Below are 23,123 nucleotides of genomic sequence, written 5' to 3'. Positions count from 1 at the left end.
GTTTGTTAAAACAATCTTAATGCTAGAAACCTAGGGAAAAAGTACCATTGTTCATATATTTATTCCTAAGTAAACATGCCAATATTTAAGCCATAGTATAGTTGAATAGCATAAGGCACAAATAATGGCTTTTATCTGCATTGGCTGCATGTTCACAGATACAAATTATTACATGATTGTGTCTTTTTTAGAATAGCATGATTTGTGAATTCACAAGTAAACACAGCGCATTTAAGAAGCGACCTTTTTTTAAAAAAATAAAATATCCTAGCTTAATATATGTGAGAATTAGATCTGTTTAACTGTCCTTTATTTGGCCGTGTACAGTTATTTTCATCAAAATACCACTATGAAGCATTACAAGAGGAAAATATTTAAAGCTTTTAAAAACTAATTCAAACATACATTTGATTTATTAGTATAAAATAATATACATTTGAAAATGTTCAACATAAGAATATAAAATATGCCAGCACTTTCAGAAAAATGCTTGAATTCTTTATCAAAACGCGTACTAAAATTGCTAAAATTTTACAATAATTGCAAAACACTTGCAAGGCAAACACTTGCAAGATAGCTACTATTATATGTAGGAAGTAAATTATATGAAATCATTTCAATGAAATATGAAATTAAAAAAACCAAATCAAGTAAAAGTATCTTTTTCATTTAGTCTTAATATCTACACATTAAACTATACAAAGCCTTAGCCAAATTCCCAGCTGTTTCTCAACAGCCAGGCTGAAAACTTATAAATAACTATATGCTATGCATTTTCTAAATGCATTAACATATCACACAGTATATGTGATTTGTATAGCACAAAGAATACAAGATCCATAATGAGCACAAGATATAAACAAGCTATTATGTGTACATTACAAGAGAAAAAAGAGAATTTTGACAGAACATATATGCATAAAATGTGAGAAGCGTGTTACAGAAGTAAACACACTTGATAAATATAAGAGGCATTGCCAGAACTCATAAAAACTTCAAAAATCCACATTAAAAAAATGACAGCTGCAATAAAGCATAGCAGTTGTTGTGCTTGGAATACAATGTTTACGACTGAATTATACAAAAGAGCTGGATATCAAGATATTTGTCATTTCTGAAATACTTTACCTAAGTATTTTATATTACGTCAAGCTTGTGCGCTCATATGTTTTCTACTATTTTAATTAAAATGTCCATATGCACAAGTAACGTTTAGCAAAGATACTCTTAAAATAAGAGAGTTTTATCAGTAATAAGATTACATGTATGTCAACAACTCAAACATATGCACTACTTATATTTTTCCCCAGCAAGATGGCTTGTCAAACCAGACAGGTCCAGATATTATTATAAATTTCTCAAAATTAACTTGCACCCTAGAAACCAATCTCTTTCAGTAGTTAAGAATTTGGCCAACTCTATTCTAGCCCAATTATTGTCACATAATTTATTAATTCACAAAACTCTGACCTTACAATAAGTGTTCCAATCTCACTAAATGTTAAATATATACTGATCATAAAAGAACCTAAAGCTATTTCTCTTAAATTTGGAACATATCTTTTCAGTATTTGTTCCTAAACCTGCTAAAGTATAACTTCTATGGAACAAATAGAATGAAGTATTATTTGTACATTTATTTTTTATTTACCAGCTGCTGTGTAAAAATGAGCTTTCTATCTTTCTTACTTGGACTTTTAAATACTTTTAAATATTTTTGTATTTATACTCTTCATATTTGGTTTTCTATTTTTAATTTCTCATAATTATGAAAAACAGTATATAGGTTTACATAACAATGAATGGTAGTTAACTAGTAACCTTATGAACTAATTAGCAAGATTTCAAACATTTATGGAGCATACTAATAAAACCATTCATGCATTTTATGTCTTCCTCTGACTCTACTTGGAAATTTTGGATGAGAATATCGCTGTGATTTATTCTAATTTTGATTAAATTTCTCTTTGTAAATGTTGTTTGTATATAATATTGTTCTATTAGATATCTTAAATTAAGAAGCACTGTTTCCTCATTATCTTGAATTAGTAAAAGCTATTAACTTCATAAATTTAGCCCAGTACATATTCCCAGCAGAATCTAAAGAACTCAAAGTAACAACCTTTACTGTGTGTTTTACAAAAGTGGAGAAAAGAAATATAGGTGCAGCTGAATTTAATCTCTGAAATAAAGCAATAATATAAGAGTGCTACCTTAGAGTAGTGTCTTAACATATTAAGAAGTAAATCAATTCACAGAAAGACAAGTTAACTATAAATGTACACTATAGTTGTACTTCCAATTATAAACTGGTTATAATTGGAAACTTGAAACGATCCACTTTAAGTTCTTTAAAATAAAAGTACCATTTTAAATGTCTGATATAAATAAAATAGTATCTAATTATTGAAGTTTTTTACTCGTAAAGTTAGAGTAATTATTAAAAATACATAATTTTTCAGTCATATAGTTCTATTGTTATAACCAAGACTACTGAACTAGTATATAAGGTAAAATATATGCTGAATTCTGTAAAGTATAGCCACACAATAACACAATTTAATCAAAATCTACCATTTCTGGCATTTCTATTATCCACCAAGGACATAAAGACACATATAAGAATTTCTAAAGATATACTGCCACCTAAAGGTCAACTGAAACTATTTTTTCCTACTTATTTGCAGATAAGGAACTTTATGTGTGCATTCATAGTCATCTGAGAAATTTACTGGCAACTCACTTAAAAAAAAGAATTTTAACAAGAGAAAATAATGCATTCAAGCAAAATCATCATTCTAAAAACAGCTATCACAGAGTATCAGTTACTACAGGATTTAACAAAATATCAAGTGTGAAATATTCTGCGAAGTATGAAGATTGCTTTACAAACTGCATACACAATAACATATTGCAAATGGTTTGTTTGTATATTCCTACATATGCAAAAACACAACCCATCTGCAATAAAAAATGGTCAAAAAGGATATAGTTGATTTAGTAGGAAACCTAGGGCAGGGCTTTTCAACCAGTGGTACGGGTACCATCTGTGGTACATTGGCACCTGGTACGCGACCATCCTAGAAAAGTGGTAGCGGGGGAGGGGAATGAGCTGAACCGGTGGCAGCACCGCACAAGCCTGAGCGAGAGATGGCTGGAACTGCAGGGCTGTCAGGGCTCAGTGGAAGCGCCATGATCAATGCTGCTTTCTAGCTGATCGGCGCTTCTTCGGGGCTGTCGGGGCTCAGTGGAAGCGCCAGGATCAACACCAGGATCCAGCTGGAGCTCGGCCTTGATCCTGGTGCTTCTGCTGAGCCCTGAAGAAGCACCAATCAGCTGGAATGTTGCAGCATCTCCAGGGTCTTGTGATTTACATTCAGATGCTTGGCAACTGATTCATATTTATAACAGTCACAATGTCCCAGGGTAACGTGAAGTGACCAAAACCTGCTGCAACCACCCAGCAGATGAGGGGGGAATAAAAACCAAACACCCCCCAAACCCGCTGCCAATCCTCAACAGAAATGTTCACAACAATGAAAACCTTGGACAGGAGAAAGAGTGCCGCCGGGTGGCAGGCGTCTTGCTCAGCTGTGGCTTAGGGGGCACTTTTCTCAGTGCCATTGTAACTTTGAACAGTCACTAAGTGAACTGTTGTAAGTCGAGGACTACCTGTACTTCATCACTTTTTTTCCTTTTTTTTTCTTTTGGTCATCACGTTTTTGACACTTTGCTAGGCGACTGGTGGTACTCGGATGTTGCCATATCCTAAAATTGGTACAATGGGTGAAAAGGTTGAAAAGCACTGACTAGGTAATAGTTTTATTTTGATCCAAAACATCTCTCCTGCATCCTCTACTATGCTATCTCAGGCAGTGTGTGTGTGTGTGTACTGGAAAACTCCATATAGTGAAAGTTGAAATTAATTGTTTACACCCATCGCGACCCCATGGACAACGTTCCTCCAGGTCTTCCTGTCCTCTACCATCTTCTGGAGTCCATTTAAGCTCACGCCTACTGCTTCAGTGACTCCATCCAGCCACCTCATTCTCTGTCGTCCCTTTCTTCTATTGCCCTCAATCTTTCCCAGCACTAGGCTCTTCTCCAGTGATTCCTTCTCATTAGGTGGCCAAAGTACTTGAGTTTCAACTTCAGGATCTGGCCTTCTAAAGAGCAGTCAGGGTTGATCTCCTCTAGGACTGACCGGTTTGATCGCTTAGCAGTTCAGGGGACTCGCAGGAGTTTCTCCAGCACCATAGTTCAAAGGCCTCAATTCTTTTGCACTCAGCCTTTCTTATGGTCCAACTTTCACAGCTATACATTGCAACTGGGAAAACCATGGCCTTGACTATACGTACTTTTGTTGGCAGGGTGATGTCTCTGCTTTTTAGTATGCTGTCTAGATTTGCCATAGCTTTCCTCCCCAGGAGCAAGCGTCTTTTAATTTCTTGGCTGCAGTCCCCATCTGAGGTGATCTTGGAGCCCAGAAAAATAAAATCTGTCACTACCTCCATTTCTTCCCCATCTATTTGCCAGGAATTGAGAGGGCCGGATGCCATGATTTTGGTTTTCTTAATGTTGAGTTTCAAGCCAACTTTTGCACTCTCCTTCTTCACCCGCATCAAGAGGCTCTTTAGTTCCTCTTCACTTTCTGCCATTAGAGTGGTATCATCTGCATATCTTAGGTTGTTGATATTTCTCCCGGCAATCTTAATTCCAACTTTTGATTCATCTAGCCCTGCCTTTCTCATGATGTGCTCTGCATATAAGTTAAATAGGCAGGGCGACAGTATACAGCCTTGCCGGACTCCTTTTCCAATTTTGAACCAATCAGTGGTTCCGTGTTCAGTTCTCACTGTTGCTTCTTAACCCGCATATAGGTTTCTCAAGAGACAAATGAGATGGTCTGGTACTCCCATCTCTTTAAGAACTTGCCACAATTTGTTGTGATCCACACAATCAAAGGCTTTTGCATAGTCAATGAAGCAGAAGTAGATGTTTTTCTGGAACTCCCTAGCTTTCTCCATGATCCAGCGTATGTTGGCAATTTGATCTCTAGTTCCTCTGCCTCTTCGAAATCCTGCCTGTACTTCTGGTAGTTCTCGATCCACATACTGCTGGAGTCTAGCTTGTAGGATTTTAAGCATAACTTTACTAGCATGTGAAATGAGTGCAATGGTGCGATAGTTTGAACATTCTTTGGCATTGCCTTTCTTTGGAATTGGAATGTAAACTGACCTTTTCCAATCCTGTGGCCACTGTTGAGTTTTCCAAATTTGCTGGCAAATTGAGTGTAGCACTTTTACTGCATCGTCTTTTAAGATTTTGAATAGCTCAGCTGGAATACTGTCACCTCCACTAGCTTTGTTGTTGCTCAGATTTTCTAAGGCCCATTTCACTTCACATTCTAGGATGTCTGGTTCGAGGTCAATGACCATCTCATTGTGGTTATCTGGGATGTTAAGCTCATTCTTGTATAGTTCTTCTGTGTAGTTTTGCCATCTCTTCTTAATCTCTTCTGCCTCTGTTAGGTCTCTGCCATTTTGGTCCTTTATCATGCCCATCTTTGCATGAAACGTTCCCTTCATATCTCCAATTTTCTTGAAGAGATCTCTGGTCCTCCCTATTCTGTTGTTTTCTTCTATTTCTTTGCACTGTTCATTTAAGAAGGCATTCTTATCTCTTCTAGCTACTCTCTGGAATTCTGCATTCAATTGGGTGTATCTTTCTCTTTCTCCTTTGCCTTTCGCTTCCCTTCTTTCCTCAGCTATTTGCAAAGCTTCCTCAGACAGCCATTTTGCTTTCTTGCATTTCTTTTTCTTTGGGATGGTTTTAGTTGCTACCTCTTGTACAATGTTGCGAACTTCCATCCATAGTTCTTCAGGCACTCTGTCTATCAGATCCAGTTCCTTAAATCTATTTGTCACCTCTACTGTATATTCATCAGGAATATGATTTAGTTCATACCTGAGTGGCCTAGTGCTTTTCCCTACTTTTGTCAATTTAAGCCTAAATTTTGCAACGAGAAGCTTATGATCTGAGCCACAGTCAGCTCCTGGTCTTGTTTTTACTGACTGTATAGAGCTTCTCCATCTTTGGCTGCAGAGCACATAGTCAATCTGATTTCTATGTTGACCGTCTGGTGATGTCCATGTGTAGAGCCGTCTCTTGGGTTGTTGGAAAAGAGTGTTTGTTATGACCATCGTATTCTCTTGACAAAATTCTATTAGCCTGTGCCCTGCTTCATTTTGTACTCCAAGGCCAAACTTGCCTGTTATTCCGGTTATCTTTTGGCTTCCTACCTTAGCATTCCAATCCCCCATGATGATAAGGACATCATTTTTTGGTGTTAATTCTATAAGGTGCTGTAGGGCTTCATAGAACCGGTCAATTTCATCCTCTTCAGCACCAGTGGTTGGGGCATAGATTTGGACTACTGTGATATTAAATGGTTTGCCTTGGATTCGAATTGAGATCATTCTGTCATTTTGAGGATTGTATCCCAGTATTGCTTTTCCTACTCTTTTATTGACTATGAAGGCTACTCCATTTCTTCTGAGGGATTCTTGCCCACAGTAGTATACCTGATGGTCATCTGAGTTAAATTCACCCATTCCTGTCCATTTTAGTTTGCTGATTCCTAAGATGTCAATGTTCAGTCTTGTCATCTCTTTTTTGACTACATCTAGCTTGCCTTGATTCGTGGATCTTACATTCCAGGTTCCTATGGAGAAAAGATCTTTACAGCATCAGACTTTCCTTTCACCATCAGATATATCCACAGCTGAGCATCCTTTCGGCTTTGGCCCAGTCGCTTCATTCTTTCTGGCGCTACTAGTACTAGCCCTCTGCTCTTCCCAGTAGCATATTGGACACCTTCCGACCTGAGGGGCTCGTCTTCCAGCGTCATATCTTTTTTCCTTTTAGTACTGTCCATGGGGTTTTCATGGCAAAGATACTGGAGTGGTTTGCCATTTCCTTCTCCAGTGGATCACATTTTGTCAGAACTCTCTGCTATAACCTGTCCGTCTTGGGTGGCCCTGCACAGCATAGCTTATAGCTTCATTGAGTTACGCAAGCCCCTTCGCCACGACAAGGCAGTAATCCATAAAAGGGACTGTTTCCTAGACCACACTAATTCTCCTTATTATTGCCAACCTTGGCATCACAGAATTCTACCATAAGGAATGTTCTTAAGAAAATGGAAACCTAGAACACCCCATTGTCATCATGTTAAACTATACACAGGACAAGAGCCCACAATATAGAAAACAATGTGGTGAAAGAGACTTCAAAATGTCAAAGGACTGAGTCAAGACTGTATACTTCTCCTTATCTGTTCCATATGCTTAATATATACCAAAAGACGATGGATTAGACGACAATAAACACTGGGAGCCTTTCAGAGTTGGTTAGAAGATGGGTGGCCTAATAAATGCTTTAAACAAATAAATAAACATAGCTTTGAAATTGGAGGAATAAACATTATTAACTTGTGGTATGCTGATCAACTACACTACTTGATAGCTAAAATGCTAATGATATGCAAGCTCTAATAAGTGCCAAAGAGCATTTATTATTAAAATTATATATAAAGATGGTAAAAGTAAATATAAAGGTGGAATACAAACAGAAGAATGAAACAAATGGTATTGCTACAGCAATTAGCCTTAGAATTGACAATGAAGATATTGAGCAGGTAGACAACTTCAACCTTTCAGGTCTATCAATATAAAGAAATCAGTACTAGGAGTTAAAGGTTAATTATGATATTTTTTTTTCTTCTTTTTTTTTTCTTTTTTTCTTTTTTCTTAATTATTATAATTTTTTTTATTAACCCTGTATTCTGCTCTGGGAAGTGAAGGGAGGGGGGTTGGGGGTGGGAGGGAGGGTAAGGGTTTTTTTTTTTTCTACTTTAAAATTTTATTGTATTTTTATAAATGATTGTATGTTTTAAAAAATAAAAAATTTTCAATGAAGAAATCAGTACTCAATAGATAATGTGAATGTCTATTCCTAAAAAGATCAATATCATGCAATAATTAATATCACACAAACAATCGTTTTTCCCATTACAGTGTATTATTTGTGAGTTGGGCAGCACGTGCATTATTTAAACAAATTTTTTATATTTTCATATGAATATTATTTTTGTTTTTGCTACTCTTGGGGGCAAGAGAATTAAAATTCAATTACGCAGAAACTATCTACATTTAGAGAATCTATATATTTTTTTATTAACTGAGACTACTCAGCACTCCTGCAAAGCTAAATTGCACAGTGACTCAGCTGGAAGATCTTGAAAAAACAGATTTTTTTAAAGCCAAAATAACTGGGTAATATCATTGCCAATGCAACTTTCCGTGCAACTAGATAAGCTGCATTGCCCTCAGATCATGATATTGACAATATTCAGCTGAAAGCCTAAGTGTCTTAATGAAATGTGTTCACCAAGCATTGTATTTTAATTGCCCACACTTTTCTATGCTATAAGCATAGCATTAAAATGAACAAGTAAATACCATATGAAAGCAGCATGCAACAGCAACTACTTCCAATATGAAGAATGATCAATTCCAGAAAGCATTCCAATCTCACAAGATGGCTAAAAAAACACTGAGTCATCTGTAATATGTAAAATAATCAAACCTAGGACAACATTACAATTCCTTAAGTCAACTTGGTAGGAAACACTGAACCAGAAAGGCAGTGATTTTCCTTGAATCAGAAGTAGAAAAGATAACATAACTAAATGTACGCAATGGTTTACTTTAGATATAATAATCCAAGATATATTGTCATGAGAATAACCTCACAGCTCAAGCACTTGGTCTTCTCTTTGTTGGAAATGAGTTGAGATGAAGATTTCTAGGTTTATTTTTCAATAAAGTATAACTTCTTTGATATTGATTTATTTCAATTTTGATTAGTTATGTGAGGAGATAGAGATACATGTAGGTATCAGTTCCTAAGAAACACAGAGACATGGGCCTAAAAATTTCAAAAAATGTGGCTTTTTGCATCTGGTGGCACTTTAGTTAAAGTGGAAACCCTAGCGACCAGAGATATCAAACTGGTGGCCCGCAGGCCAGATGCATCACCATAGGCCATGCCCACCCTGCCTCCACAAAGCACAATGTCATGTGACAGATCGAGTTTGACACCCATGTTATAAACACTTCAAAGACACTTACTTAGTGTCTTATAGAGGTGAAAACTTACTATATTTTAAAATGCCAGCTTTAACAACGTTATCACAGAAATCCACAAGGTCAGAAAAATTAGAGCTGAAAACTTCAAGGGTCCCATGGATTGCCCACTCAAATTATATCATGATTCATTTATTATCTATTAACATAAGCATAATTTCAGTGCAAGAGAACTACAAAAAACAAAACTCATATACAATAGCTATACTTTTTATACTATGCCAAGCAAATAAAGGAGTATCTGATTAAATCTTCTATTCTGAAATATGGATACTTATATTATACATACACATCTGGTTCATATTGGATAATTTCCAAGTTTAGCTTTTCAATTAAATTAAACTTTTTACAGAAAACAATTCTCACAGAGAAATAAAACTGGTTAAGTGGAAGGCAATTAAATGGCAACAAATGTCTCTGTCTGTCTGTCTGTCTTTCTGTCTATCTATCCATCCATCCATCTATCCATCCTTCACTCATTCATTCATTTATTTATGCATGCATTCATCCCTTCATCTATTTATCAAAGGTGACTCTGGGTGACTAACAAGTATAAATGAGAATAAATAAAAACAAAAAATGTATCTGAGGAGCCATCTAACCCTGATGGGATTAGCCCAACTCACTCCTTTCATTCCAGCCAAAAAGGCCTATTTTGGATCCCATCTGCCAAAGAATTTTAATTGGCAGGGTCTAGGAAAAGAGCCTTTTCTGCTGTGGTCTCTTATTGGCAGACCTCGTTGGCGAGATCCATTCCCACAGGAACAGCCTGAAAACATGGCTCTGCCACCTGGCCTGGGACTCCAATAGTGGCCAGCTACATTGGGGGTGGCTGATGGGATAGAGAAGATAACCACTCGCAGGTTGCCCATCATCTTGGTTTTTAACTTTTCTGCAGGATCTAATCTGAGTCAGCCACTAAAACCAGAGGTTTAGTCTTCTGAGCTTTCAGACTTGTGCTTTGGGCTATTCTATGCATAGTATTTATGTAGTGCCTAGTTATCTGTAGCTTTTTAACTGATTGGGGTATTGATGGAGTACATGTTAAGTGAAGTTGGTCAGCCAGTTATGAATAAATCTGGTGCTGATACTATCTAACCCACATTTTTCTATCTTATCAAGTAGTAAGTGGTGGTCTACTTTATCAAATGCCTTACTGAAGTCCAAGTAAATTATATCCACATCATTTCTCTGGTCCAATAATTTTGTCACTTTGTTAAAGAAATGCAAAAAGATTTGTCTGGCATGATCTGTTTTTTGACAAACCCATGTTAGCTTCTGCTTATGACTTTGTTTGCCCCTAAGTGTTGCAGATTCATTACTTGGTTATCTTTTCCAGCATCTTTCCAGGTATTGATGTCAGGCTGATAGGTCTGTAGTTTCCTGTTTTTTTCCCCCTTTTTTGATGATGGGAACTACATCAGTCCTTTTCCAGTCCTCTGATAGTTCACAGTGCTCCAGGATCTGTGAAAGATATAGTTCAGGGGTTCCGAGACCACATCTACCAGTTCTTTCAGAACTTTGGGGTGTAATCCATCTGGTCCTGATGATTTGAATTTGTCTACAGTGGATAAATGTTCTCTTAACACAGTGGTTCTCAACCTGTGGGTCGGGACCCCATTTGGGGTCGAATGACCATTTCACGGGGGTCGCCAAACAAGGCTGTCCGCCATTTTTCCCTTTTCTTTGGCCACGCCCCTGGCACCCAGTGATGTATAAGTGGTTGGGGGTCACCACAACATGGGGAACTGTTTATGGGGTCGCGGCATTAGAAAGGTTGAGAACCACTGTCTTAACATTTTCTTGCATATTTTGACTTGTATTCCTAATCTGTCTTTTACAATATTGTTTTTGATAGATTGGACTGTTTTTTCCCCTTTTGTGTAAGGACAGATGCAAAAAAGGAATTAATCAGTTCTGCTTTCTCCCTATTGCTTATCACCTTCTTGCCATTTTCTCCCATTAATGGACGAATCGTTTCCTTGACTTATTTTCTTGTTTTTTCATGGTGAAATAAGGTTTTTTTTTTTTGTTATTTTTGACATCTGTCACAAATCTTAGTTGATTTTGAGCCTTAGCTTTCCTGACTTCATCATGTTGCTTCCTTGCACTGCCAAAGGCTCCAGCTCCTAAGTACCTGATAAGCTGGTCATAAATCAGCACTCCTTTTGATTGACAAGGGGCCCGTTTTCCAGGCTTCAATAGTTTCCCTGGCTATCTTTATACCTGCTTGGCCAACAATCTTAATAGCAGTGAAACTGAATGTCTTTGTTCATTGCAATGTGAAGCTACCAATGAGTTTGGGTCTCCTCATCTGATCACTCGCTTGTGTTTCTGCAATCTAGTGGTTAGCTTCCTCCTACATAGTTACAGGGGCAATCCATGCATGGGATCTGATAGATTACATTAGAATGCAGTAGATTACATTAGACCATAAAAGCTGTGTTCTATTGCTTCTGAAATATGTGTGCCGTACAGTTAGTCTTATACCTTCTTTCTTCCTTTCTTTCCCTTGCGTATTGCACAGGCATCTTGTAATAAATGCTTGTGCGTACCCATTCTGCCTGAATTGTTCATAGATGGCTGTCCTTAGTTGTTTAGCTTGCTGTAGGTTCTCACACTGCCATATAGTGTTCTGACACAACTCTTTTTGTGTGATAGCAGATGGTTACTGTTGAAACTAAGAATGCATGGAGTATGGGTGCCTTGTGACAAATCGTGTTTTCTAGATTTCCATTTTCCTGCCTGTTGAAAAGCACATCTAAAAACAATAACTGTCTAGTCATTTCTTTATAGTGAATTGTATATCTGGGAAGATAGAGTTCAGTAGGGTATGAAAGTTTTTCAGTCCATTTCTTTTGATGATAACATACGTTGTCATCCATGTATATTCAACATTCATGATTCTATTTTAAATTTTAAATATGACCATGTTGCTATCCTAAAGTTCTAAATAACTGAATGTGTTTACAAGTTTACTTTATTGCATTGTAATATGGAAATGTGAAAAAATAAAAGAATACAGCAAACTATTAGACCATTTTTCAAAAGGGAGATATTTCACAAACTCCTTTACTGCCAGGATAGTTTCCTGCAAGAAATTACTGCTGGTGCAATCAACTGATATTTTCAAAATCTTCCAACCAAAGAATTTATTAAGAATCAGGCTAATGTAACTTATAAATCCTTGTATAGTTTAGAGGGACAATCTCAATTTAAAGGTATAGCAGAAAATACTTACTAATTTGTTTTCCTGCATGTATATTCTCCGTAACTTCAGGCACCCTTTAGCTATAATGGTCATTCCTTCATCTGAGATCTTGTAACACTGCCCAAAGTGAATGTCTTTCAATTCTCTGCATTCTGAGCCCAACTATAAATGAAGTTAAAATCTGCATTATCATACTTTAAATCATTTGTATTCTACTTATTACCATAGAACTACCAAAACAATTTACAAGGATAGGAAAATATCCAGCAAGAAAAAGAATTTCACTGAAAACATTACATTTAGCAACATGTAGTTTTTGCCTATATGCATATGCACATTAAATGGTTAGATAATGAGATTTTAACAATGTTTTAGCAGCATATTGTCCTCAAAACATTAACTTCTATTACAGTAATCATTGCAGTGCTTCAGAAATTCAGTGACTCTGATTTTCTACAATCATAAAAGAAACAGGCTTATTATATATGATCTTTAGAAATTGTTTTCGAAGTTACTTCCAAGAATGTCATCTGAGGCAAATCTTAATTCCTAACAATAAGTTCTTCATACAACATTTAAAGCCGTGGCATCTGATAAAGCCATCAGTTCTACCAACTTATTGATAATCAGTATATAAAACTATAAATATAATACTAATGTTGCATACAGATGTTTCAGCTTCCATTAAGAATTTACAGTGCTATAGTTTTTTGAATTAACCTCTGTAGAAGGTAAATAGTAAGTAATAGTAAGAAGGTAAATACTAAGTGAATAATAATACTCTTTTACAACTGGAGCTGGCAAAAATATTACTACCCCAGAGAGAAATAAATTAATACTGTGCATCTTTCCTTCAGATAAAATAGAACTCCATTCAAAACTAACTATATATTATTGTCCATAGCAGTAAGCTTTTTAACCAGTACAATTTCAATGTTTTTAGGATTTAATAGGTTAAATTTCAAAAGCCTCTTCATAGATGCATCCAGAATTGAATGCAGTTACCTTCCACAAGGTAGAGATATGTATCGTAAGTGAGAATTAAATAATAGCTTTAAGCCAATGAAGTAGTGAAATGAAAGTTGAGAATATGGAAGGTATATAAGAAGTATAACATGTAGCTTATTGCAAATCTAAATTTAACAAACCCTGCAGAGATCAAATGCATTTTCTATTCAGAAAAAGCTGTGCATATACACAGACAACTTTTTAAAATGTACTTCTATTATAAGATGCATTTTGGGTGCTTTTAGGAAAAGGGAAATTTGAAATGTAAATTTTGTTTTCAAACCAAGAGTCATTTTATTCAGTTCACTCAAAATATTTCCCATTTTACACTGGTAAAATAATAGCAGATCACAAAACAAAGTTAAAGTTATTCAACTTGTATCTTATTACTGCCTTCTCCAAAAAGACAGGGAAGTTATAAAGAGCAGGATGAAAAAGCAGTTTGAAGACTGATTTTTAAAAGAAACATGGTCAGAGAATATTCATTTAATGTGAATAACATTAAATTCCACATTCAAGGCCTCTGGCATAATGGGAAGGAAAACACTGATGGTCTGTTCAAATCTCTTGTTATTTTTCAGAAACCATGGACACCAGTGAAGTGTTGAAGTAGCATATGACTAGAACTGGACAAATGTCACTATCTTCAAAAGCAAGCTTGGGCAGAATTACAGGTCAATCAATGTGAGTTAAATAAATACCTTGAAATATTATACTGCAAACTGATTTATAAAAAATCAGTATGTAATGGATAAAACCAAGTATTATCAACTAATCTTATCTCATTGATTATTTATTTGTATCATGTCTTTATTATTTTTACCAATAACTCAAGGTAGCAAACATATCCAACACAGCTTCCTCCTTCCCCCCCACAATATAACCATGATAAGATAAAGAAATGGAATAAAACTGCTATTTAATAGAGCATCATGATCTATTCTAGCCAATGTCTATCCACTGCAGGATGAAGGCCTCTTCTGCATGTTTCCAACCAATACGGACCTGAGCTTTCTTTTGCCAATTGGGCCCGTCATACTTGCTGATGTCGTTGATCCATCTTGTTTTATGTCTTTTTTGTGGATGCTTTTTATCAAGTGGAATCCATTCTATGACTGCCTTAGTCCACCTGCCATCATTTCTTCTTGCTATGTGACCAGCCCATTTCCATTTCAATCTTTTTACTCTCTTGATGATATTGTATACTTTTGTTTGTTCTCTAATCCATGTGCAGGTCTTTCTATCTTGTATTGTGATGCCAAGCATGTATCTTTCCATGGCTATTTGCATCATTTGTAGCTTTTATATTGATTTGAATTTAATAAATACAAATACAAAAATATGCTCTTAAGAATGAAAATGGTGGCACAGTGATTAGAATGCAATATTGAAGGCTAATTCTGCCCACAGCCTAGAGTTCAATTCTGACAAGGCTTAAGGTTGACTCAGCTTTCCATCCTTCCGAGGTCGGTAAAATAAGGACCCAGATTGTTGGGGGCAATAGGCTGAAACGACCCAGAGAAGGCTGTAAAGCGCTACTTGACGGTATATAAGTCTAAGTGCTATTGTTAGTGCTATTGCTAAAATCAAAGGCACATATATATCATGGAAAATATCTGGCATGTTTGTGAATATCTTGGAATTATAACTGATTGGTAATTGGAGGAATGAAGATGTGATATGGCAGCAAAAAGGATAAATGCAATTTTTAGGCTTCATTAACAAAAGTATAATTTCCAGGCTATAGGATTTTATCTTTCCACTCCATTATGCAGGCTCTCTACCAGGTTCTGGGTATTTATTTTAATTAAAATAATTTCTCGCTTTCTCAATAATTATAATTTATGTAAATAAAATCTTGAAGAATGATTCTGCCAAAAAAACCCTAATTTGCTTGTATATTTGCTTTAAAACAATAGAGTTATAAAAATTGAAATATTATGTAAAATATAAATTAATCCCCAATTTATTTATCTTGAAAACATCTGACTTACCTCACATACCTGAATAATTCAAGACTATTTGTCTAGATTTTGCTCCTTGGTTGTAATTGAATTTAGCAACTGAAAAAGTTTTCCATGAACTTGTAAACTGAGATGAACACAGCTCTGAAGATTACTACTAATAGCACTGTCTACCTATTCCAATTTATAGTGTAACCAGGAAGAATGACAGACTTTCATATCAAAGAAATAAGATTTAGGTATAGAATTTTATAGTGTATCTGCAAACTTAAATAATTGTCCACAGACAGCAGTATCTCACACTCTGCCTTATCTAGTTCAATAAGTTTACTTTTAGAATGTCTTCTGGAACAAATACAAAATTCTAAGACTGGAAAAGACAGGGCATCCTTGATATAATTCGTTTTATGTGTGTGTGTGTGTGTGTGTGTGTGTATTAAAGAGTATGTAATCCCTCATGATGTAGGAGGCAATGTTATCCAATGTTCAAAATACTGTGAGAACCTGCAAGAAATCACAACTTATTTCAAGAGTTTCCAAAATGCCATATTAAATTTTTTTAGTATGCAAAGTACTAATAACTGTTGGATTTTGCATATTTTGAATTAATTAATTAATTATATACAAAGTTTAACAGAACTTAGATGGTCCCATATAAAACTATCAACAGCTGAATTCTAAATACAATATATTTAGAATTATCTAAAGGCACATATAGCGGAACTTAACTGGTGTGAAGAAACTTACCTGCTTAAGTCCTTCATCAGTAAGACGATCTTGGTTGCCAACGTGAACTTTCTGAAGCTGAGGACATTGTGAGGCAACAGCAGATAGAGATGTATCAGACAGCTGTTTACACCGATATGCAGTATATTTTAGAAGTCCGGGACACTTAGATGCTAGCATACATACACCAGTATCTGTCACATTACGACAATCAGAAATGTTGATTTCAGTTATATTCTGGCTTCGTGATGCAATTCTTTCCAGTAATTCATCAGTGACCTGTCAAATGATAGCCAATATATATTACATTGTCTTTATCAAAAATTATACAAACAAAACCACATGATAATGTCAACAAATATATAATTTCTGACTTTAGAACTGACTGCTTGGTACTTCACTGTAAATTCCTCTTTTATGTAGGAAAAAGCAGTTTTTAAATAATCTGCATTTAATCTTTTTAGAGCAAGATCCTGTATTAGCTTGTGACATGAAGAATTAAAATTGCTATTATATAACATTGTACATAGAAACATTTCCAATTCCCTATAACCTATGTCTAACTTTCACACAAACACCTCAAAAATTCTAGTTCTCAACATAGATGTCTATGACTGAGCACTTATGCAGACCTCCAAACCTAGTACTTGCACTATTACTTTTACACTAGAAACAATCCCTTGCACCTCCAAACCTAGTACTTGCACTATTACTTTTACACTAGAAACAATCCCTTGCACTATGTCAACATTCAGGCAACCAGGATCTAAGCTTTTGTCTGGAACAACAAAAAAAGTCCATGTCACGAGTTTGTTTACAATGTCCTTGCAATATTCATTAGAGAAAAATCACAAAGAAAGATCTTAGGTAGCTGGGCTACATAAAATGCTTTATTTACATCATCATTCAGCTAGCTTATCTATATTAAGCCATACTGTGGTTCAGCACACTATGTCTATAGAAAATCTCAATCTCATACAAAACCATGCCGTGGCTCTTCATGTTTTGGTTTGAACAGAGATACTGGCCTAACAAATAGGCCTTTTTGCACCCAAATATAAAACCAGAATTGTTTATGCAGCAATGACTCCATTGCTCCATTTATTTCTCCAATGTCTTCAACCACCACCTGGATCAATTTGAACACCATAATATATAAATTATGTAATAAATTGTTGGACTGGATGCTCAGTTTAGAAACAATAAGTTTATATAAAAGCAGGTATTGCTGAAATAATGGAATTCCTTTATCCCCAATTGAGCCACTGTACTTCTGTACTGCTATAAAAAAAAATGAAACACAACAAAATAGACATTCAACCACAGTAAAGACCTCTGCAAAGATTACTTCAATGATTTTTGCACTATGTGCATGACACGGCTATCTTTTCAGGAAAGGGGCAACATATTCTACATACAATGAAAGAGAATATATTGACTGTGCAGTCAATGCTCTCTGAGCTCTCAATTAAGTATCACTGATATTACCTAATCAGATAATGAAACATCTACAAGCAAATAATCAAGCTCAGAGAGTACCAAGGACTCCACATATTTTGTCTCAATAGCAAAACACTTCATGTCTCTCTGAAGCTTCTGTATTTTTCTTACTATAGACACTTGTAAAAAATTGGTGCCTTTGGAAACCACTAAAAAAATTCTGGCACTGATGGATATTGCTAGAAAATGAAGAGTCTCTTCAATGTTTTCCAGCAAGCTGCACCTCCAGTTCTTGTGTTTCAGAAGATGGCTTGTAAGAGACTCCCAACTTTCTCCAGAAAAATGTGAATAGACTAGAAGAATGCAACTGTTAGGCATCTGCAAAAACCTTTTAACTTTTTCCAAGTGCCCAAACTACTGAGAAAATGTTACAAAGTCAGCAAAAGAAAACAATAGGGTCATATTTGTTCACTTTTAGAAGTGACAGGACCACATGGCTTCACTCACATTTTCATTCACAATAAACATCTTTTTGAACTTATATACAATCCTAATGGGTGGAATGTTGCCTGGAGAGGAGCATCTGTAAAATTTGCTGCTAGTGGCTCAGTCTTTTTAAAGTACATACTATAGCACATAGCATAATTAACCTGTGCTTAGTTTGCATGTGAACATAACTATAAATTGCATTTGATACTCAAAAGTATTTATTACCTAAGCAATGATTTGACATAGCATACATTCCATATGTTCATCTTTAAAACATCACTTTTTATCTGAAGAAAAAGATATTCATATTTTAATATTGTCTGCTCCATACCTGCTGACGACTACTGAGATCCAATTGTTTCCAAAATTGGAAATCTAAACAGAGGTCACGCCAGTATTTACAAACCAATGATGCTGAAAGACATCGCTCATTCAAAGATAAATTGGAAAATATCTATGAAAGTAAAAAGAGAAAGTCAGAGTTTTTTTTAATGACATGCCAATGATAGAATCCTAACAGTTCTTCAATGCAAGCATCAAGCATCTTTTTCAATCCTAGCTGTACATCTTTCACAGCTACTCATTAATACTCAACATCCACTCAATGGTTGCTATGCTGGCTATGAAAAAACATTAAAAATTAAAAATTGCACACATTCAATGTGTTTATTAGACCATCATTTTTTATGATAGTTATAAGCTTCTGACTTTAAGCCATTAGACTAAATTTAGTAAAAAAAAGGGGGGGTGTAAGGATTATAGATAAAAATTGTATCTGTAGCAATTACATTATTAAATGGAATGAGAAATTTCTTTGCAGTGCATGAAAATCTGAGATGGAATGGTACAGCAGTCAGAAATTATATTAAGTTACAGTAGGATTTGTCTGTCAGAATGCTGGGACAAATTCACAAGTATTTGATTTGCTTTCTCCCCCATTTTTGTACATACAGATTCCACACCATTTATGTTAAGAGCCAGGATGCTGGAAAAAAGGACAAAAATTAACTGGAAAATGTTTATGTTTACAAACATAATGCATCGTTTGAGCACTCTTTCTAGAGACTCAACATCTTTTTTACATTGTGGTGACCGAAACTGGACACAATATTCCAAGTATGGTCTTACCAAAATATTATAAAATGGTGTTAACACTTCACGTGATCTTGATTCTATCCCTCTGTTAATGCAGCCTAGAACTGTATTGGTTTTTTTGGCAGCTATTGAAAGTCAGTTCTAAATGAACTGTTGTAAGTCAAGGACTACTTGTAGTATAGTTCAAGCAAAGCCAATGTAAGGCTTTATTTTCTGCCATGGTAAAAGGATAATGCAGCACTATCCACATTTTTAAAAAAGTAAAAATAAACTCTCAGTGAAGACACATTTAGAAGGTGCAACTATTACTTTGATAGCCTACTTGGAATGGAATATTGTTTTAATTATTTCACTGCAAGTTACCCACAGTAATAAGCATTTAACTTGAATTAACTTGAATATATGACATTTAATAACTGGTGCATTTGGTTAATAACTGTAAATAGCAAGTTGCTGTTTAAAAAAATTGGAAGGTAATACTTCTGCTTTATTAAGTAGATAAATTATCATAAATTCTGTCATTATAGACAGCAATTACAAGTTTAGGCAGAATTCTTTGCAGGGTCACTTAAGGGCTTTTTATTCATCTATTTCAAGAAGGATTAAGCTAACTGGAATTGTGTAGGATAAAGAAACAAATAAGGCAGTTTTGTAAACATCAAAAGTTTTATACTTCACCAGTGGGTAGACACATAATAAAGGTCTTTAGATTGGATCTTTACAATACTCCCTCATCTCCATGTAGAGAGATGTGTGTCATTTTGGTATACAGTCCTCCTGAATGCCACCTATGCATTTTATATGATACTTTATTCTGCTTTATTCTGCTGAGACCATTGTCAAGATAGCAGAGAGCCAAAATAAAATCATCTAAAACTTTCAAATATATATTATAAATGCCACAAAACAGTCTTGTTTTGGAAATGATATCTGTGAATCTGCTATTAAAGTCCTGAGTTATTAGGGTAAAATTTTAAAAAAGCAAAATAAAACCCCGTAATATAAGAAGCAATTGAGCAGCTTCCAATTTCAGACTTACTTCTTCCTGCAATTCCAGGATAACAGAAACAAAAGCTGCAATTATCAAAGCTACAGCAAATAATTCACTTTAAATATCACTGATTCATATAGAATAAATGTATTTATTAAAATATATTTTTGTTTATAAATAGAGCAGGAAGAGGAATTTTCCACATCAAGCTGAACATTCTGAATTACTTCATATTACCTTATGAAAAGACAAAAGTCATCTCATAAAAACATTTATCATCCTCTCAAGTCAGGGATTCAACTTCACTTAAGACTCCTTCTCAGCATTGCTGCCAATAAACCTGTAGCTCAGTGCTTTAAATGGATTATAAATGACACAGAACTCAACTAAAGTCTTCATCCCCATCTCTATTGCAAAACAGCGCAGCAGAAGCAATCTAGCCACGTTTGCAACCCTGCAATGGGATTCCAGGCACTGCTGCCGATTGTTTTCAACACATGACTGAACCCAAAATAAGAAACAAGTGCAAAATAGCCAAAGCAGAATGCAACACAGGTATCTAAGAAATCCGCAAAGAGCAGTTCTTGAAGATCAGGAGGAAGAAAACTTAAATGATAGCTTAAAAAAAGAGAGAGATATAACCATGGCATACCTTGGAAGTCTGTGTATCATAGCTATGACACCACCACCCTTGACAGTCCATGACCACACCAAACCCACCTTGAGAAGTATGGAGGGAGGCAGCTGGTTAATATCCGGCACCGGTGGCTGCGGCTCTTGGCAACAGTCCTCAGGGTTTTCGGGGGGTTCCTCACAGTAGGGTTCGCCCGTCTCGTGCTTCTCTCTCCCATCGAGCTCCGGCAGCTGCGAAGGAGAGCTACTAGGGATTAACTCCTTCCCATCCTTGGCGGCCGAGTCTTTAGGCGAAGCTTCCCTGACACAGTCTATGGCGCGGGGCAGAGGGCAGAGGTGCTGTTCGGGCAAGAGCACCTGTTGGCATTCGGCGGTGTCGGTCGAGGGAGGCGAAGGGGCGCCGGTCTCCGCCGCATTTCCCCTGAGGGTGGCGCAACGGGGCTGTTTCCGGGGCGGACAGGCGCGTAGCCCGATTCCTTTGCGCTTGCAGACCATCTCCACGGGAGCTTCGCTGCTCTCCAGCGCAGACTCGAAGAAGCCCCGGCGCGCTGACGACGGCGGCGGCGGCGGCGGCGAAAAGAGCAGGCCAGAGAAGAACAAGCGGCGGCAACACCGGCGACCCCGCTCTCCCCAGACGGGCACGGGAGGCCAGCGCAGGAGGCGGCGAGCGTTGCGGTTGCCGGGGGGCTTCGCAGCCGTGCAGAGGAATGAAGGCGACGGCTGCTCCTTCGCGGCGGGTGGGCTGGCACTGTGGACCAGGAAACACAGCATGCAGGGCCCACGGAGGAAGCAGGTCCGGGTCCGTGGCGGCGAAGGGACCTTCCCCCTCAGGGGGGGCCGAAAGTGATTTTTCTCCGCCTTCGAATTAGCGCCTTTCCTCGAAAAAATATGGCCCATATAGGAAGCGGAGCCACGACCACCCTGCTCGGCAGGGCCTTTTGTGAGCGGCGTCAGCGCAGCTCAGCGAGCCTCACGACATAGCTCCCCGCGCCTATTCCTTACTCTCCAGGGCCGGCAACAACCACAACGCCTCAGTTTCCGGGACATGGAAGGAAATGGCCAAGACTTCCGTATCCCTGATCCGCCCCCAAATAGTGTTCTAAAAATAACCGCAACAAACCGGGGACGCCATGGAAGCCCTTACTTCCGGTTCCGCTTAGAATCTTCTCACGTGATGGAGGCGCGTTAAACGCCTGAAAACGCCGGTTCTACTTGGGGAACCTAGAAATAAATCAGTCTTAGGTGCCACCTTTGTCCCCTCGCTCAAGTCATATTAAATCGAATTAGTGTTTTTAAAAGGAAAGGGGAGACGGCAGTATTTTAAATTATTTATTTAAAACAGACTTCTGTGCGTTGCAGAATGGATGCCGAGTTCTTTTTTCATTGAAAGGCATAATTTTCTTCCCACCTCGGCCGCGCACACAGAAGTCTCTGCGATCTAGAAACCCGTATTTTGTAAAGGAACGTTAGGGTGTATTTTTATTTTCATTTTTTTTTTTTTTGTATTTTCATTGATCAAGAAAGCGGTGACGAGATGTGAGAGAGACAGTTCCATTGCTAATCCCTTGTTGATTTTGCCTCTCCCAATCCAAATGAAATAAAGAATGTTATTTCTTTCAAAGAAGATATCCTACCTTAGCTACAAAATACGCGCTCTGTGAAAATGGCAACATTTTCCCAGCCCTCATGATTATTTTCCTAATGCATTTGAATGTTACTGACGTTCTTTTTTCTTTCTCTCTTGGCTTTCTTTGGGTTTAATTCTAGGACAGGTTATCATTTGCATGTAAGCATTCAAAGAAATATCAGTGACTTGTTCCTTGTAATCAAGAAAAGCACACTTAATTAAATTTTAAATGTTTCAACTTCAGGATCTGGCCTTCTAAAGAGCAGTCAAGGTTGATCTCTAGGACTGACCGGTTTGATCGCCTTGCAGTCCAGGGGACTCACAGGAGTCTTCTCCAGCACCATAGTTCAAAGGCCTCAATTCTTTGGTGCTCAACCTTTCTTACGGTCCAACTTTCACAGCCATACATCGCAACTGGAAAAACCATGGCCTTGATTATACAGTACTTTTGTTGGCAGGGTGATGTCTCTGCTTTTTAGTATGCTGTCTAGATTTGCCTCCCCAGGAGCAAGCGTCTTTTAATTTCTTGGATGCAGTCCCCATCTTTGGTGATCTTGCAAACCAGGAAGATAAAATCTGTCACTACCTCCATTTCTTCCCCATCTATTTTGCCAGGAATTGAGAGGACCAGATGCCATGATCTTGATTTTCTTAATGTTGAGTTTCAAGCCAACTTTTGCACTCTCCTTCTTTACCCGCATCAAGAGGCTCTTTAGTTCCTCTTCATTTT

The 23,123-nt window shown here is 36.9% G+C and overlaps 1 protein-coding gene across 5 annotated transcripts in view; it reads right to left on the bottom strand.

Moving 5' to 3' along the window:
• Nucleotides 1–22,387, bottom strand: part of FBXL17 (F-box and leucine rich repeat protein 17) — a 130,846-nt gene extending 108,459 nt beyond the window's left edge. Inside the window, exons 1-4 of one of the 5 annotated variants that reach the window (XR_005556139.1) lie at nucleotides 20,854–22,386; nucleotides 18,379–18,501; nucleotides 16,140–16,397; nucleotides 12,451–12,582 (exon numbers count right to left, since the gene is read on the bottom strand). Coding sequence is in view for 4 of the 5 variants with exons in the window: in XM_039338406.1 (XP_039194340.1) it covers nucleotides 12,451–12,582; nucleotides 16,140–16,397; nucleotides 18,379–18,501; nucleotides 20,854–21,663 (1,323 nt within the window). In the remaining variant the exon portion in view is untranslated. Of the gene's footprint in view, nucleotides 1–12,450; nucleotides 12,583–16,139; nucleotides 16,398–18,378; nucleotides 18,502–20,853 lie in introns of all 5 variants that reach the window. The other 4 variants (XM_039338406.1, XM_039338407.1, XM_039338408.1 and 1 more) reach the window with 4 other exon arrangements.
• Nucleotides 22,388–23,123: the final 736 nt, after the last annotated feature.

Source organism: Crotalus tigris, unplaced genomic scaffold, assembly GCF_016545835.1.
Source record: "Crotalus tigris isolate CLP2741 ecotype Arizona unplaced genomic scaffold, ASM1654583v1 scf7180000017700.2314712, whole genome shotgun sequence".
NCBI classification, from domain to species: Eukaryota; Metazoa; Chordata; class Lepidosauria; order Squamata; family Viperidae; genus Crotalus; species Crotalus tigris.
Note: the sequence above shows the minus strand (reverse complement) of the source record. Positions and strands in the feature narration are given on the sequence as shown.